Source organism: Camelus ferus, chromosome 10, assembly GCF_009834535.1.
Source record: "Camelus ferus isolate YT-003-E chromosome 10, BCGSAC_Cfer_1.0, whole genome shotgun sequence".
NCBI lineage: Eukaryota > Metazoa > Chordata > Mammalia > Artiodactyla > Camelidae > Camelus > Camelus ferus.
The window spans coordinates 57,241,150-57,255,303 of NC_045705.1; the positions used below are offsets into that span (position 1 = coordinate 57,241,150).

At 35.9% G+C, this 14,154-nt stretch overlaps 1 protein-coding gene across 2 annotated transcripts in view; it reads left to right on the forward strand.

The window, feature by feature from the left end:
* The window catches only part of RNF121 (ring finger protein 121), a 65,309-nt gene that overhangs the window by 25,070 nt on the left and 26,085 nt on the right, over positions 1-14,154 (forward strand). For both annotated transcript variants that reach the window (XM_006181636.3, XM_032489256.1), the window contains one exon: positions 358-499. In XM_006181636.3, the coding sequence (XP_006181698.1) occupies positions 358-499 (142 nt within the window). The remainder of the gene's footprint in view (positions 1-357; positions 500-14,154) is intronic.

Consider the following 14,154-nt stretch of genomic DNA (forward strand, 5'->3'; position numbering starts at 1 on the left):
AGGTTCATGGCTTTAACCTTCTCTTTGGGTTACTTTCTCCTTCCAATGACAAGTTGAAATAAGACTGAAATGGAAAGTATCAATTATTTCTACCATTGGGGGCAGGCAGCAGACCACCCAAATTTAACCCCAATATCTGACCTTGGTGACTAGGTCCCATAGAACTCCTATTCTATCCCAAAATGCCTGTCCTCTATGGCATGTGTCATTTTAGCCCCTAATTTGTACAGTACTCTGCAGCTGCAAAGCACAAGAGTGTGTTTTGAGCTACAGACCAGTGGGATATCCCTAGAAAGCACTGCCCCTTTACCACTACACCATCCCTGACCTAGCTCACCCCATCTGTTTGGCTTTCAGGGTTGAGCACGCACGCATGCATGCCAAGCACCGCGGCCATGAAGCCATGCACGCTGAAATGGTCCTCATCCTCATCGCTACCTTGGTTGTGGCCCAGCTACTCCTGGTGCAGTGGAAGCAGAGGCACCCCCGCTCCTACAATGTAAGCCACTTTGCCTCTCATTTCTTTGTTTACCAATCATCAGGAGACCCTTCTTAAATATTCTAGGCTGCAGCCTAATCCAGGCTGCATGTAGGCAGGGAATAGATGATAATAATAAACTATGTATAAATAGTTGAATAGTGTATGGTGGGTGTGTGTTTAAGGGCCCAGTGATTCAGACATTGAAAACTGGGATAGAACCTGAGCCTACTTTCATGTCCAGAAAAGGTAGGTTCTCCTTTTTAACATTTTGGATAGATTCGTGAAGGAGATATTCATTGGGAGCTGTTCAAATAGAGGGAGAGGTGATCACTTGATTGGGAAGACCAAGCTTCTAATGAATCTTAATTAATTTAGATTAATATTTTAAAAAGGCAGTAGTAAATGAAATGAACAAAAACATATAAACCTTACAGAAAACATAGCTAAATGGCAGAAGTAAACCCTTCCTTGTGAGTAATTTAAATATAAATGGATTAAATTCTCTTATTAAAAGGCAGAGATTGTCAAATTGGTTTAAAAATAACCACATTACCCATCTATATACTAAACCACTACACCCATCTACATAGTCTATAAGAGACTCACTTTAGATGCAAAGAAATAAGAGATAAAAGTAAAAGGATGGAAAAAGATATTTCATGCAAATGATAACAAAGAGAGGGCTGGTAGCTATTAAATATCAGACAAAATAGACTTTAAATAAAAAAACATTACAAGAGACAAAGAAGGACATTACATTATTGATAAGTTTCCCTACAGCCAGAAGATATAATTAAAAACATACATGCACCTAACAAAGGAACTCTAAAATATTTGAAGCAAAAATGACAGAATTGATGGGAAAAACCCATAATTCTATAGTAATAGTTGGGAAGTTCAATAACCCCACTTCCAATAACAGAATAACCAGATAGAAGATCAACAGGTAATAGAGGACTTGAACAGCATTATAAACCAATTAGACCTAACAGATGTATACAGAACATTCCACCCAACAACAGCAGAATACATGTTCTTCTCAAGTACATGTGAACCATTCTCCAGGATAGAACATATGTTAGGCCACAAAACAAGCCTCAGTAAATTAAAAAAGATTGAAATCAGCTGCTCTGGATTAGGACATGACAGATAGTATACTGGATTCTTTTACAACTAGTAGGAGTCTTTAACCTTTTCAAGTATAACAACCATTTTTTAGCGGTAAAAACTTGTCAAAGCCGGGGGAGGCTATAGCTCAAAGCGGTAGAGTGCATGCATTACTGTGCACAAGGTCCTGGGTTCAGTCTCCAGTACTTCCTCTAGAAAATACATAAATAAACCTAAGTACCTCCCCCACCCACCAAATTAAAACAACGAAACTTGGCAAATATCCACATTAATGATAGTTGTACTTCCAAAGAACACATACACACAGAATAGTAATAATAGCTAACATTTATTGAATTCTTACTATGCCAGCCACTGTTCTAAGTACTTTATTACATATGTAGACTCATTTAATCCTCACAGTCACCCAGTAAAGTAAATAATGTTTTCTCCAATTACAGATGAGGAACTGAGACAGAAAGACTAAGTTACTTGCACTAGTTGTAAAACCTATTATTTGAACTCAGACAATTTTACTGTACCAGGGCTTTTAGTCTTAATCCCTAAATGATTCTTTTTCTCTCGTATGTCTTTTTTCAGACCTCTTGTAATATGGCCAAAGATGCCCAGGGGTCTGTAGCCCACAGGATGGGAACTGCTACATTATCTCATTTAACCTTCCTAAAAGCCTATGAGATAAGTACTGTGAACAAACTGAGGTCCAGAGACTTCAGGCATGAAGAGGATACTAATAGATAGAGCCAGAATTTGAACCCAGGTCTTCTATTTCATATTTCATAATCTCTACTGTACCGTATGGTGCTTTTGGAAAGGATTTTTTCCATCAAGGGAACCAAGGGGTAATCTGGAGCATAGGAGGAGGAGAGGCTAATCTTTGCCCTTCAGCTTGCACAGGTTCCAGACATTACTGGCTTATAGCCACCTCAAGTGTTGGTATGCACCATGAGTAGAGACATCTGTACCTTCAGGTCATAGTGCCTTGAATGATTACATGGCACCAAGGCTGTCTGAACTAGGCACCATCCAGCAGACTAATCCACCTGGGATAGGGCTTCATGTCTGGACCCTGCTCATGCTTTATCCTGTCATCTAAGTCACTTGTTTCCCAGTGTGCTTATAGTGCCTGCTCTGTAAAATGGGGATTATTAGGATGGTTTAATTGAATGTGGAAAATAAGAAAACTCATAAACCAAATACAGTGAGCCCCTTGGCCTTTCTCTGCTTGTATTAGAAATAATTATGTGATGTTGGCTAATCTGCAAAGATTTTTGAAAACCTCTGAAGAAGTGAGGACACATATACTGCAGTGGTTTTCAATGTGTACATTTGTTTTTTAAGCTATGAAATCTTTTCTTCAAACAATACCTTAAGGGGAAACACAATGTAGAAAATAACTAAGAGGATGCTTTCCTTGGGCTGGTAACCCTGACCCTTGTCAGGAACATCTGTAGAACTTATCAGAGTGTTAGAAAATCACTGATGTGTCATTCACTAGTTAATCCTTAATAGGAAGGTGATTGTAAATTAATGAGGCCAGTTATATAAGGAACACGCACAGTCATCTCATTACTTTACTGCCACACCCTGTAAACATTATGCTGAACTACACTGGTGAGAGGACATGCTAACATAGCATATATGCACTGAGAAACTTAAACTCATGTCTTTAGAAAATTGGAAAAGGGAAATCTGTAGTGTCCTGCTTTATGCTGCTCTTATATAATAATGATCTATATTGGTTTCTTTAAAACTTTTGTTAACTTGGGTATAATGAATATTTTTACTGCTTTAGTTAAAATACTAACTTTGGAAGAAGAAAAATTGCTCAAGATACCTGTACACAGTGGCATCTCCTGTCCTTTTTCATGTTTATCAGAAGCTGGAGCTGGTCACCTTAACACAGTAAATACAGTGGAGTCAGACCATCTGCCTTGATTAACCAACTCTTTGACTTCTGAGCTACATGACTTTATACCTCACTGAGCCTCAGTTCTTCTTATATTTGAATTGGGGTGATAATATCTATCTCATGGGTTGTGACTATTATATATAAGATTATATGGCAAAGTGTTTTGTAAACTCTAAAGCTAATGTTAATGACTTTGTTGCCCCTACTCCTAAGAGAAAAAGCTTAAGACATAAAAATATCTTCAGATACTATTTTATGTGGAAGTGGAATAGAATTTTATTTTTATTGACGATAATTTAACATAACAAAATTCACTATTTTAACTGTTTTAAAGTATTCAGTGGCTTTTAGCATATCCACATTATTGTGCAACCATTGCCACTATTTAGTTCTAGAACATTTTTGTTACCCAAGAGGAAACCCCATACCCATTGAGCAGTCATTCTCTATTTCGCTCTCCCAGCACACCCTGGCAACCAGTAATCTGCTTTCTATGTATTTACCTATTGTGGATATTCATATAAATAGAATCATACAATATGTGGCCTTTTGTGCCTGACTTCTTTCACATAGCATGTTTGCAAGTTTCATCTATGTTGCAGTATCTATAAATACTTCATTCCTTTTTATGACTCTTTATTATTCCATTTTTCTCTGTTTTTTTTTTCTTTCTTCTTTTTTTTTTTTTTTGGTGTTTTTTTGGTATTATTTATGAACCTGTAGTGGGCATAAAGTGGTATTTCATTGTGGTTTTGATTTGTAGTTCTAATGACTTTTGAGCATCTTTTGATGTTTTTATTGGATATTTGTATATCTTTCTTGGAGAAATGTCTGTTCAAGTGCTTTGTCCATTTTTTTAAATAGGATTTTTGTCTTTTTTTGTTGAGTTGTAAGAGTTCTTTATATAGTCTAGATACTATACCATCATCGGATACATGATTTAGAAATACTTTCTCCCATTCTGTGCATTCCCTTTTCACTTTCTTGATAGTATCCTTTGATGCATAAACATTTTTAAGTTTGATGAAGTCCAATTTCTTTTTTCTTTTTTTAATTGAATATATTTGACATAATATTGTGTAAATTTAAGGTGCATAGCATGTTAATTTGCTACATTTATATATTGTATGATGACTGCCATTGTAGTGATATGTAGCACCTCTATCATATTGCATAATTATTCTTTCTATTTAGTGTTTGGAATAATTTAAGTTCTAATCTATTAGCAAGTTTGATGGTTATAGCACAGTATCATTGTCCATATTCATTATACTGTGCATTAGATCTCTATGGCTTATTTACTAGTTGCAAGTCTGTATTCTTAAACCTATTTTTTGTTGCTTATGTTTTTAGTGTCATGTCTAAGGATCCACTGACAAATCCAAGATTATTAAGATTTACCCCTATAGTTTCTTCGAAGAGTTTTATACTTTTAGCTCTTAGATTTCAATCTTTGATTCATTTTGAGTTAATTTTTTGTAAATGGTATGAGATAAGGGTCTAACTTTATTTTTTGCTTGTGGATATCCTGTTGTCCTAGCACCATTTGTTGAAGAGCCTTCTTTTGCCATTGAATGGTCTTAGTCTTCTAGTCAAAAATCAATTGACCATAAATGTATCTACTTGATTTTGTACTTTCAATTCTATTCCATTGAACTATACATTTCTGCTTATGCCAATATCACACTTTTGATTACTATAGTAGTATTGTAAGTTTTGAAGCTGGGAAGTGTGAGTCCTCCATACTTATTCCTTTTCAAGATTGCTTTGGCTACTCTGGGTCCCTTGCAATTCCATATTAATTTTAAGATCAGTTTTTCAATTTCTGCAAAAATAGACAGTTGTGATTCTGATAAGGATTGCACTGAATCTGTAGATCACTTTGGGGGGTATTGCATTAATCTTCCTGAAATTGGATTATCTTTTCATTTATTTTGGTCTCTTTACTTTCTTTCATTAATGTTTTGTAGTTTCCAGTATACAAGTCTTATACCTTCTTGGTTAATTTATTCCCTAGTATTTCATTCTTTTTGGTGCAATTGTGAATGGAATTACTTTCTTAATTTCCTTTCTGGATTGTTCATTTTTAATATATAGAAATATAACTGATTCTTGTGTCTTGCAACTTTGTTGAATTTGTTTATTAACTAATAGTTTTTTTGTGGGTTCTTTAGGATTTTCTGTATATAATTCATGTCCTCTGTTTTACTTCTTTTCCAATTGGATGCCTTTTATTTCCTTTTCTTGCCTAATTGCTGTGACTAAAACATCCAGTAAAATGCTGAATAATAGCAGTGAAATTGGCATCCTTTTCTTTTTCCTGATCTTAGGGGAAAAGCTTTCAGTCTTTAATCTTTAAGTAAGTTAGCTGTGGGTATTTCATAAATGCCTTTTATCATGTTGAGGATGTTCCCTTCAATTTCTAGTTTGTTAAGAGTTTTTCTCATTGAATGGGTATTGGATTTCTCAAATATCTTTTTCTACATCAATTAAGGTGATCATGTGGTGCATTCCTGGGATAAATCCCACTTGATCTTGATGTGTAATCCTTTTAATATGCTGCTAGATTTGGTTTGCAAGTATTTTATTGAGGATTTTTGCCTCTCTGTTCATAACAGATACTGGTTTGTAGTTTTCTTGTCAAGTATTTATCTGGCTTTGGTATCAGGATAATGTAACCTCATAGATGAGTTAGGAAGTGTTAACCTTTTTTTCTGTTTTTTTTGAGCAATGGAATTTTGGTGTAGTATAAAATGCCTTGAAGTGAGAGTAATTTGGTCTCGATTTCCAGCACCACTGCTGATTAGTAATGGACCTTGGGCAAATTACTTATTCTCTCTTACCTCATCCTCATGTTTCATCTTTAAAGTGAGGGTTTAAGACTAGATGATTACTATTTTCTCTTCAAGCTTTAAAATATTTTTTTCATTAATATTATTCCATGTAACTCCAGAGCCCCAAATTAAAGCTAAGGAATGAGAGAATGAGTTTTAAGAATGTAGATTTTGGCTGGGTATTATAAAGAAATTTTCAACAGTGGAATTTGTTCCACAGTAGAATGAACTGTCCTAGAGGGGAATAATCTTCCCATCACAACTGTGTTTTATTAGGGGCTAGACAACTCCTTGTCAGGGATGTTGTGGAGGGGATTTTTGGAATGGTTGGCTGGACAACTTCTAAATGCTGCCTCTCAGCTCTAAAATCTGTATCATATTAAAGTACCAAGAGGGATGAAGGTCTATCTTATTCTTAGAGGGACAAAACTCACCTGTTGAGAGAGAGAGGATCAGATTTGTTCTGTTTTTATTTTGGTTTTGTTCTGATTACAAATGTTATACATGTTTATTATAAAAAATTCAAACAATATGTATGTGACATAGAAATCAAGTGTCCAAGAGAACCACTGTTAACAATTTGTTATACTTGCAGGTTTTTTTCTTTGCATGTATTAATATTTATAAGTTTTTAGATGTTATGACATCCATTAGGTTCTGCAGCATTTTCCACTTAAAACAGGCGTACCTCAGAGATATCATGGGTTCATTTGCAGATCATTGCAGTAAAGTGAGTCACATGAAATTTTTTGTTTTCCAGTGCATGAAAAAGTTATGTTTACACTATACTCTAGTCTTAAGTGTGCAATAACATTATGTCTAAAAAACAATGTACATACCTTAATTTAAATACTTCATTGCTAAAAAATACTAAGTATCATTTGAGCCTTCATTAAGTCATAATCTTTTTGCTGGTAGAGGGTCTTGCCTCAATGTTGATGGGTGCTGACTAATCGGGGAGGTGCTTGCTGAAGGTTGGGGTGGCTGTGGCAGTTTCTTAGAAAAGACAACAGTAAAGTTTGCCACATCAGTTGACTCCTCCCTTCACAAATGATTTCTCTGTAGCACGCAGTGCTGTTTGACAGTATTTTGCACACAGTAGAACTTCTTTCAAAATCGGAGTCAGTCTTCTCAAACCTTGCCTTATCAACTAAGTTTATGTAATATTCTAAATCCTTTGTTGTCATTTCAACAATCTTCATAGCATCTTCAGCAGGAGTAGATGCCATCTCAAGAAATCACTTTCTTTGCTCATCCATAAGAAGCAATTCTTAATTCATTTAAGTTTTATCATGAGATTGCAGCAATTCAGTCATATTTTAAGGCTCCACTTCTAATTCTGCTTCTCTTGCTTTTTCCACCACATCTGCAGTTACTTTCTCCACTAACATCTTTAATCCCTCAAAGTCATCCGTGAGGATTGGAAGAAATTGAGGGTTGGAATCAGTTTCTTCCAAACTCCTTTTCATGTTGCTATTCTGACATATTCCCACGAATTGTAAATGTTCTTAATGACATCTAGAATGGTGAATCCTCTCCAGAAGGTTTTCACTTTATTTTGCCCAGATCCAAATAAGGAATGACTGCCTATGGCAGTTACAGCCTTACAAAATACATTTCTTAAATAACAAGATTTGAAAGTTGAAGTTACTCCTTGATCCATGGGCTGCAGAATGGATGCTGTGTTAGCAGGCATGAAAACAACATTAATCTCACTGTACATCTCCATCAGCACTTTGGGGTAACCAGATACATTGTCAGTGAGCAGTAATATTTTGAAAGGACTCTTTTTCTTCTGAGCAGTAGGACTCAACAGTGGGCTTAAAATATTCAGTAAACCATGTAGTGAGCAGATATGCTATTATCCAGGCTTTGTTCTTCCACTTACAGAGCACAAAGTAGATTCAGCATAATTCTTAAGGGCCCTAGGATTTTTGGAAAGGTAAATGAGCATTGGTTTCAACTTGAAAGTCACCAGCTACATTAGCCTGTAACAAGAGAATTAGCCTGTCCTTTGAAGCTTTGAAGCTAGACTTTGACTTCTCCTCTCTAGCTGTGAAAGTCCTAAATGGCATCTGTCTTGTTTGCTTTGAAAATCTGTTGTTTAGTGTAGCCACCTTCATTCATCATCTCAGCTAGATCTTCTGGGTTAATTGCTGCAGCTTCTACATCACCTTGCTGCTTCACCTTGCACTTTTATGTCATGGAGATGGCTTCTTTCCTTAATGCTCATGAACCAACCTCTGTGAGCTCCAAACTTTTCTTCAGCTTCTTCACCACTCATAGCCTTCATAGAACTGAAAAGAGTTAAGGCCTTGCTGTGAATTAGGCTTTGACTTACAGTAATGTTGTAGCTGGTTTGATCTCCCATCCAGACCACTGAAACTTTCTTCATATCAGCAATAAGGCTGTTTTGCTTTCTTATCATTTGTGTTCACTAGAGTAGCTTTTTTAGTTTCCTTCAAGAGTTTTTCCTTTGCATGCACATGTGGCTACCTGTTTGGTGCAAGAGGCCTAGCTTTAGGCCTATCTCAGCTTTAAACACCCTTTCCTCACTAAGCTTTATTATTTCTAGTTTTTGATTTTAAGTGAGAGACGTACAACTCAGAGGTCATTGTAGGGTTATTAATTGGCCTAATTTCAGTTTTGTTGTGTCTCAGGGACTCAGGAGGTCTAAAGATAGGGAAGAGAGAGAGGGAGTGGCCAGTGGAGCAGTCAGAACTGACACATTTATTGATTAAATTTGCTGTCTTATATGGGCATAGTTTGTGGCCGCCCAAAACAATTACAATAATGACATCAGAGATGTCATAGATCACCATAACAAATATAAGAATAATGAAAATTTTGAAATATTGTGAGAATTACCAAAATGTGACACAGAGACATGAACTGAGTAAATGCTGTTTGAAAAATGGCACAATAGACTCATTCAGTACCGGGTTGCCACAGACCCTCAATTTGTTAAAAATAAAAATGCAGTATCTGCAAAGCACAATAAAACGAGCTGGTAATATCTCTCAAATATCTATCCATATTAGTTTGTATGTAATCCTTTTAAACTAGTAAAACAGTGTTCTTTGTAATTGATTTTTACGTCTGTTGATAGACATGTTGTTTATCTTAGTTGCAACAATGATTCAGTAAACTTTCTACATATATAATTTACATATATGCAAATACAGTGGGCCAACATTTCTGTAGAATGAATTCCTAGAAATGAAATTGCCTGGTCAAATGGAATTACCATTTAATTATTAATGGATCTTGTCAAATTGCCCTTCAAAAAGTTATAGCAGTGTATAATCCTACCAACAGATGTTAAGCAGTGCTATTACCCAATACTAAAGAGAGTATAGGGAATCCTCAGTATTTTTAATCCTTCTCAACCCAATATGTGAAAATACCTAATTTAAAAGTCAAGTACTACAAGGTTTAAAAAGAAAAACATATCAGTCAATCCTTTGCCCAATTCTAGCCATCCCTGATTATTTCAGTGGCAACTACTTTAAACTTTTTTAAGTTGTTTTCTGATACTGACCTTTGTTTTTAAATAACATGATCGCACTAATATATATATGTGTAATTTTTACTTTTAAATATTATGTATTGACTTCCTAACCATGGAAGGTGGTAATTTTCTTATACTGCTACACATATACCCATCACATACATACTTTTCCTCCTCCCAGGTTTTGGTTAAATAAATATTTTGGTAAAATTACATAATAATGTAAATATTATTCACAGCTGAGCCATGTGGTGTATTTGGTCACATTTCCTTTCCTGGCTTAGGATTCTGTTGGAATGTTTCTTATTGATCAGAGCTCTTTGCATATTAGTAATAAGCCCTTTTGACATACATTTTGCAGGTATTTTTCCCCAGATTGCTCTCTGATTTTACTGGTAGAACTGGTACAGACATTTTATAGACTAGATTTATGAAGCATCCAATGGGCTGGGGATTCTGTTATTTACTATTCTATTTGGACAGCACATCTTATTTCTCCTTGTTTTCCATCCTGGGGCATCCAAAGTGCATCTGCCTGCCTAGACAGATTTTTTGGTACTTGCCATAGCCACCAGTTTAGTTCTTAGGGAACTCTCAACCTCACATCTGCTCTAGACTAAAGGTGGGCTCCAGGGAGCAGAAGCAGGGCAGAAACATAGTTGGGCCATTGCTAAAGGTATGAACTTCACCATTACATAAACAATTAATAACACCAGCTACCATTTACTAAGTACTTTATAATGTGCCCAGTATTTTGCTGTGAGGGGGCTGGTATTATTTTTGCCACTGTATGGATCAAGAAACTGAAGCTTAAAGAGATTAGCTGAACCCTGCTCAACTAATGATTAGCAGAGTCAGGATTCATACCCAGTCCCTGTGACTCCCATTTTCTCCTCGGTCTCCAATGATGTCTGTTTATTTGTTCAGTTAGCAAATATTCTTTGATCCTTTTTAGCCCCATGCTAGGGCTGTGATCAGTTAATGTTGTTTGCTTCATGGAAAAACCACTTTGAAAAAGAATTTATAAACTTGAATATTCACATTCCCTATGATCCAGAAGCTTAGTTCCTAGATATATGCCAAGAGAAAAGTTTGTGCATGCATCTCAGGGAGGATATACCAGAATTTTCATAGCAGCACTATATTGTAATAGCAAAAACTTGAAAATGGATGAATGGATAGGTTAGTTGTGATGTATTTACACTATGGAATATTATAAGTTATAAAATAATAACATATAAATACATAAAGTAACACAAAAAATTAACTATAGTTACAAATAATTAATGGTAAGGATGAATCTTAGCAATATAATATAGAGTGAAAAAAGTCCCAGGAAACTACTTACAACTTGATACCTTTTATAGAAGGCTAAATAATAAAACTAAAAACAATAAAAACTAAACAGTATGCTTTAGAAGTATGTATGTGTGTGATAAGATCATATTTTTAAAAGCCAGGGAATGATAAAATCAAGATTCAGGATAAGGCTGATGTTGGATGGAAGATTGGAGGGTAGGACAGAGAAGAGGATGTAGCTAGATAAAAGTAATTTTAGATGTTCCAATTCTAATGTTGGGTAGTGGGTCCAGTATTTGTCATATTATTAAAAAAATAATGAACTTAAAAAGGAAGGAAATCCCGTCATATGCTTCAACATGAGTGAACCTTTGGGACATTATGCTAATGAAATAAGCCAGTCATGAAAAGACAAATATTTGTCTTCCACTTATATGAGGTACCTAGAGTAATCAGATTTATATAGATTGTAGAATGGTGGTTGCCAAAGGCTGAGGAAGAGAGGGGAATTGGAAAGTTGTTGTTTCATGGGTAGTTTCAGTTTTGCAAGATGAAAAAGTTCTGGAGATCTGTGGCACAGCAGTGTGAATATACTTAACAGTACTGAGCTATACACTTAAAAATGGTTAAGATGAGGGGGGATGGAAATAGCTGAGTGGTAGAGCACATGCTTAGCATGCACGAGGTCCTAGGTTCAATCCTGAGTACACCCATTTAAAAAAAAATGGTTAAGATTGTAAATTTTATGTGTTTTTTAAACCACAATGAAAAATAATTTTTAAAAATTAAAACAAAAGTGGTCCATGTGTTGACTAATGAGAATATTCATTAACCAGAGATTCTGATTAATTCTTTTTTTCTCTCTCTCTACTTGAAGTTCAAAAATAAAGGCAAGAAAAAAAGCATTTCCCAAGATAGGGACGTACCTTACCAGATATTAAGATATACCATAGAAATAGACAAATCGACTATTGGAAGAGAGTGAAGATCTCAGAGACAGATCCCTGTATAATGGGAACTTAATATACAATAAAGGTGTCATCACCAGTCAATGAAGGACATAATCATTGCTAAGTAGATTGTGTGGAGAAAACTGGCTCAACATATGGAGAAAAATTAAAATGAAATTCTTATATAACACTGCATACAAAAGGGAATTAAAGATAGATTAAAGATCTAATTTTGAAGGGCAAATTATGAAGTTAATGAAAAATGTGTGGGCAAATAAGGTAAACATTTGATAAATTTGATTATATTAAGATTAAGAATTTTCTGTAAAGGATACTGAAGGTAAAGTTAGCTGATAACGAAGTGGGGGGTTAATAATGATTAAAACAGACAATAGACTAATATCTAGACTATATAAAGTAACTCCTACAAATCAACAAATAAAAGATAGCAACTCCAATAGAAAGATGGGCAAAGGATATGAACAGGCAGTTTACAGGAGAGGAAATCCCGAAGTCCATGAAGCCTGAGAAGAGATGCTCAGAATCATTAGTATTTAGAGAAGTGAACATTAAAACAGCAGTGAGTTATCACTTTGTATGATTGGCTAGAAACTAGAAACTCAGTTATTTCCAAGTATTGGCAGGGATCCGAGGCTGTAGGAACCCCTGTGCAGTCTTTGTGGGTATGAAGCCTGGTACAGGCATTGTGGAGAGCAGCATGGCACTATTCAGTCAGATGGAATGTACAATGTCCTATGACACATCCTAACGGGACATGTGAGAGGGTGTTCACTTTAACATCAATTTGGCAGTTAATTGAAGAGTTGGAGGCAATCTGGATACCTCTCTCTGAGTAAATAGGTAAAATGTGGCAGATGCATATCATGAAGCTGTGTACCCGTAACAACTTGTGGACTTTTAGAAGCATAGTACTGAGTGGGAAAAGTATCAGAGATACATAGCACAGTGCCAATTACTAAATGAAAAATATGCATATGAAACACATTAGAATGTCTGTAGAGTGAGGAATGGGAATAAAAAAAGAATCAAAACAACTCCCTGGAGAATGTTGTGTAAAGGAGAGGCCCTGGGATTGTTGTTGAGTAGTAGAAACATGAGCTGTTTGACATTAGCTGTCAGAGCTTTCCAGAAAATGCTTCTTATGGCATGCCAAGACATGATGGAATTAATTGATAAGGCTCTGTTTCTCTCAAGCTGCATGAAAGTTTCTGTCCTTCACTAGTGTTGGTTGGCGGCCTAGCCTTCCATTGGGCATATATGACCACTAAGTGGAGAAACACTAGCTACCTGCTCTGTTCTCCTAGACCAGGTTTCTCAGTGGGGAGACTACTAACATTTTGGCTAGATGATTCTTTATTTCTGCAGGGAGGCCCGTTCTGTGCAGTGTAGGATATTTAGCAGCATCCTTGGCCTCTGCCCACTAGATGGCTAGTAACACCCCTCCCCCAATTGTGACAACCAAAAATGTCTTCAGACATTGCCAGATGTCCCCTGGGGAGAAAATTCACCCCTGATGAGAAACACTGTCCTAGACTCTAGGACCTAGAACAGCATGGATGTTGCCAGCCATGAGACTGATCATGAGCAAGTATGCCAGCCTCCTGGTTTCACTGCGAAAAGTATCAAACTTCTCTCTGTAATTTAGGAGTTCAACTCCAACCTTCAGTTTAAAAGAAAAGAAACTTAGTCTAAATTAACTGCTTTTGGGAGCAAGCAATCCTACTGTGTTCTGTATTTAAATTTCAGATACTATTCTTTTCAATAACAGCGGCAATAATGATAGTAACTTAAACTGCTTATAGTTTGGAATTTATTGATGTTTAAAGAAAATACTTTTCTCATCTGTTATCTCTTTGGAACCTGACAATAAATAGCTTTATAAGATAGGCTAGGGATTTGTCTCCATTTTTCAGATTAGTAAACCGAAGTGCTCCATCCTGAAGTGATTTGCCAGGAGCACAGGGCCAATTAAATTGCAGAGCCAGACATAAAATCCAGTTCTTGGTTAAGTGCTCTTTCCA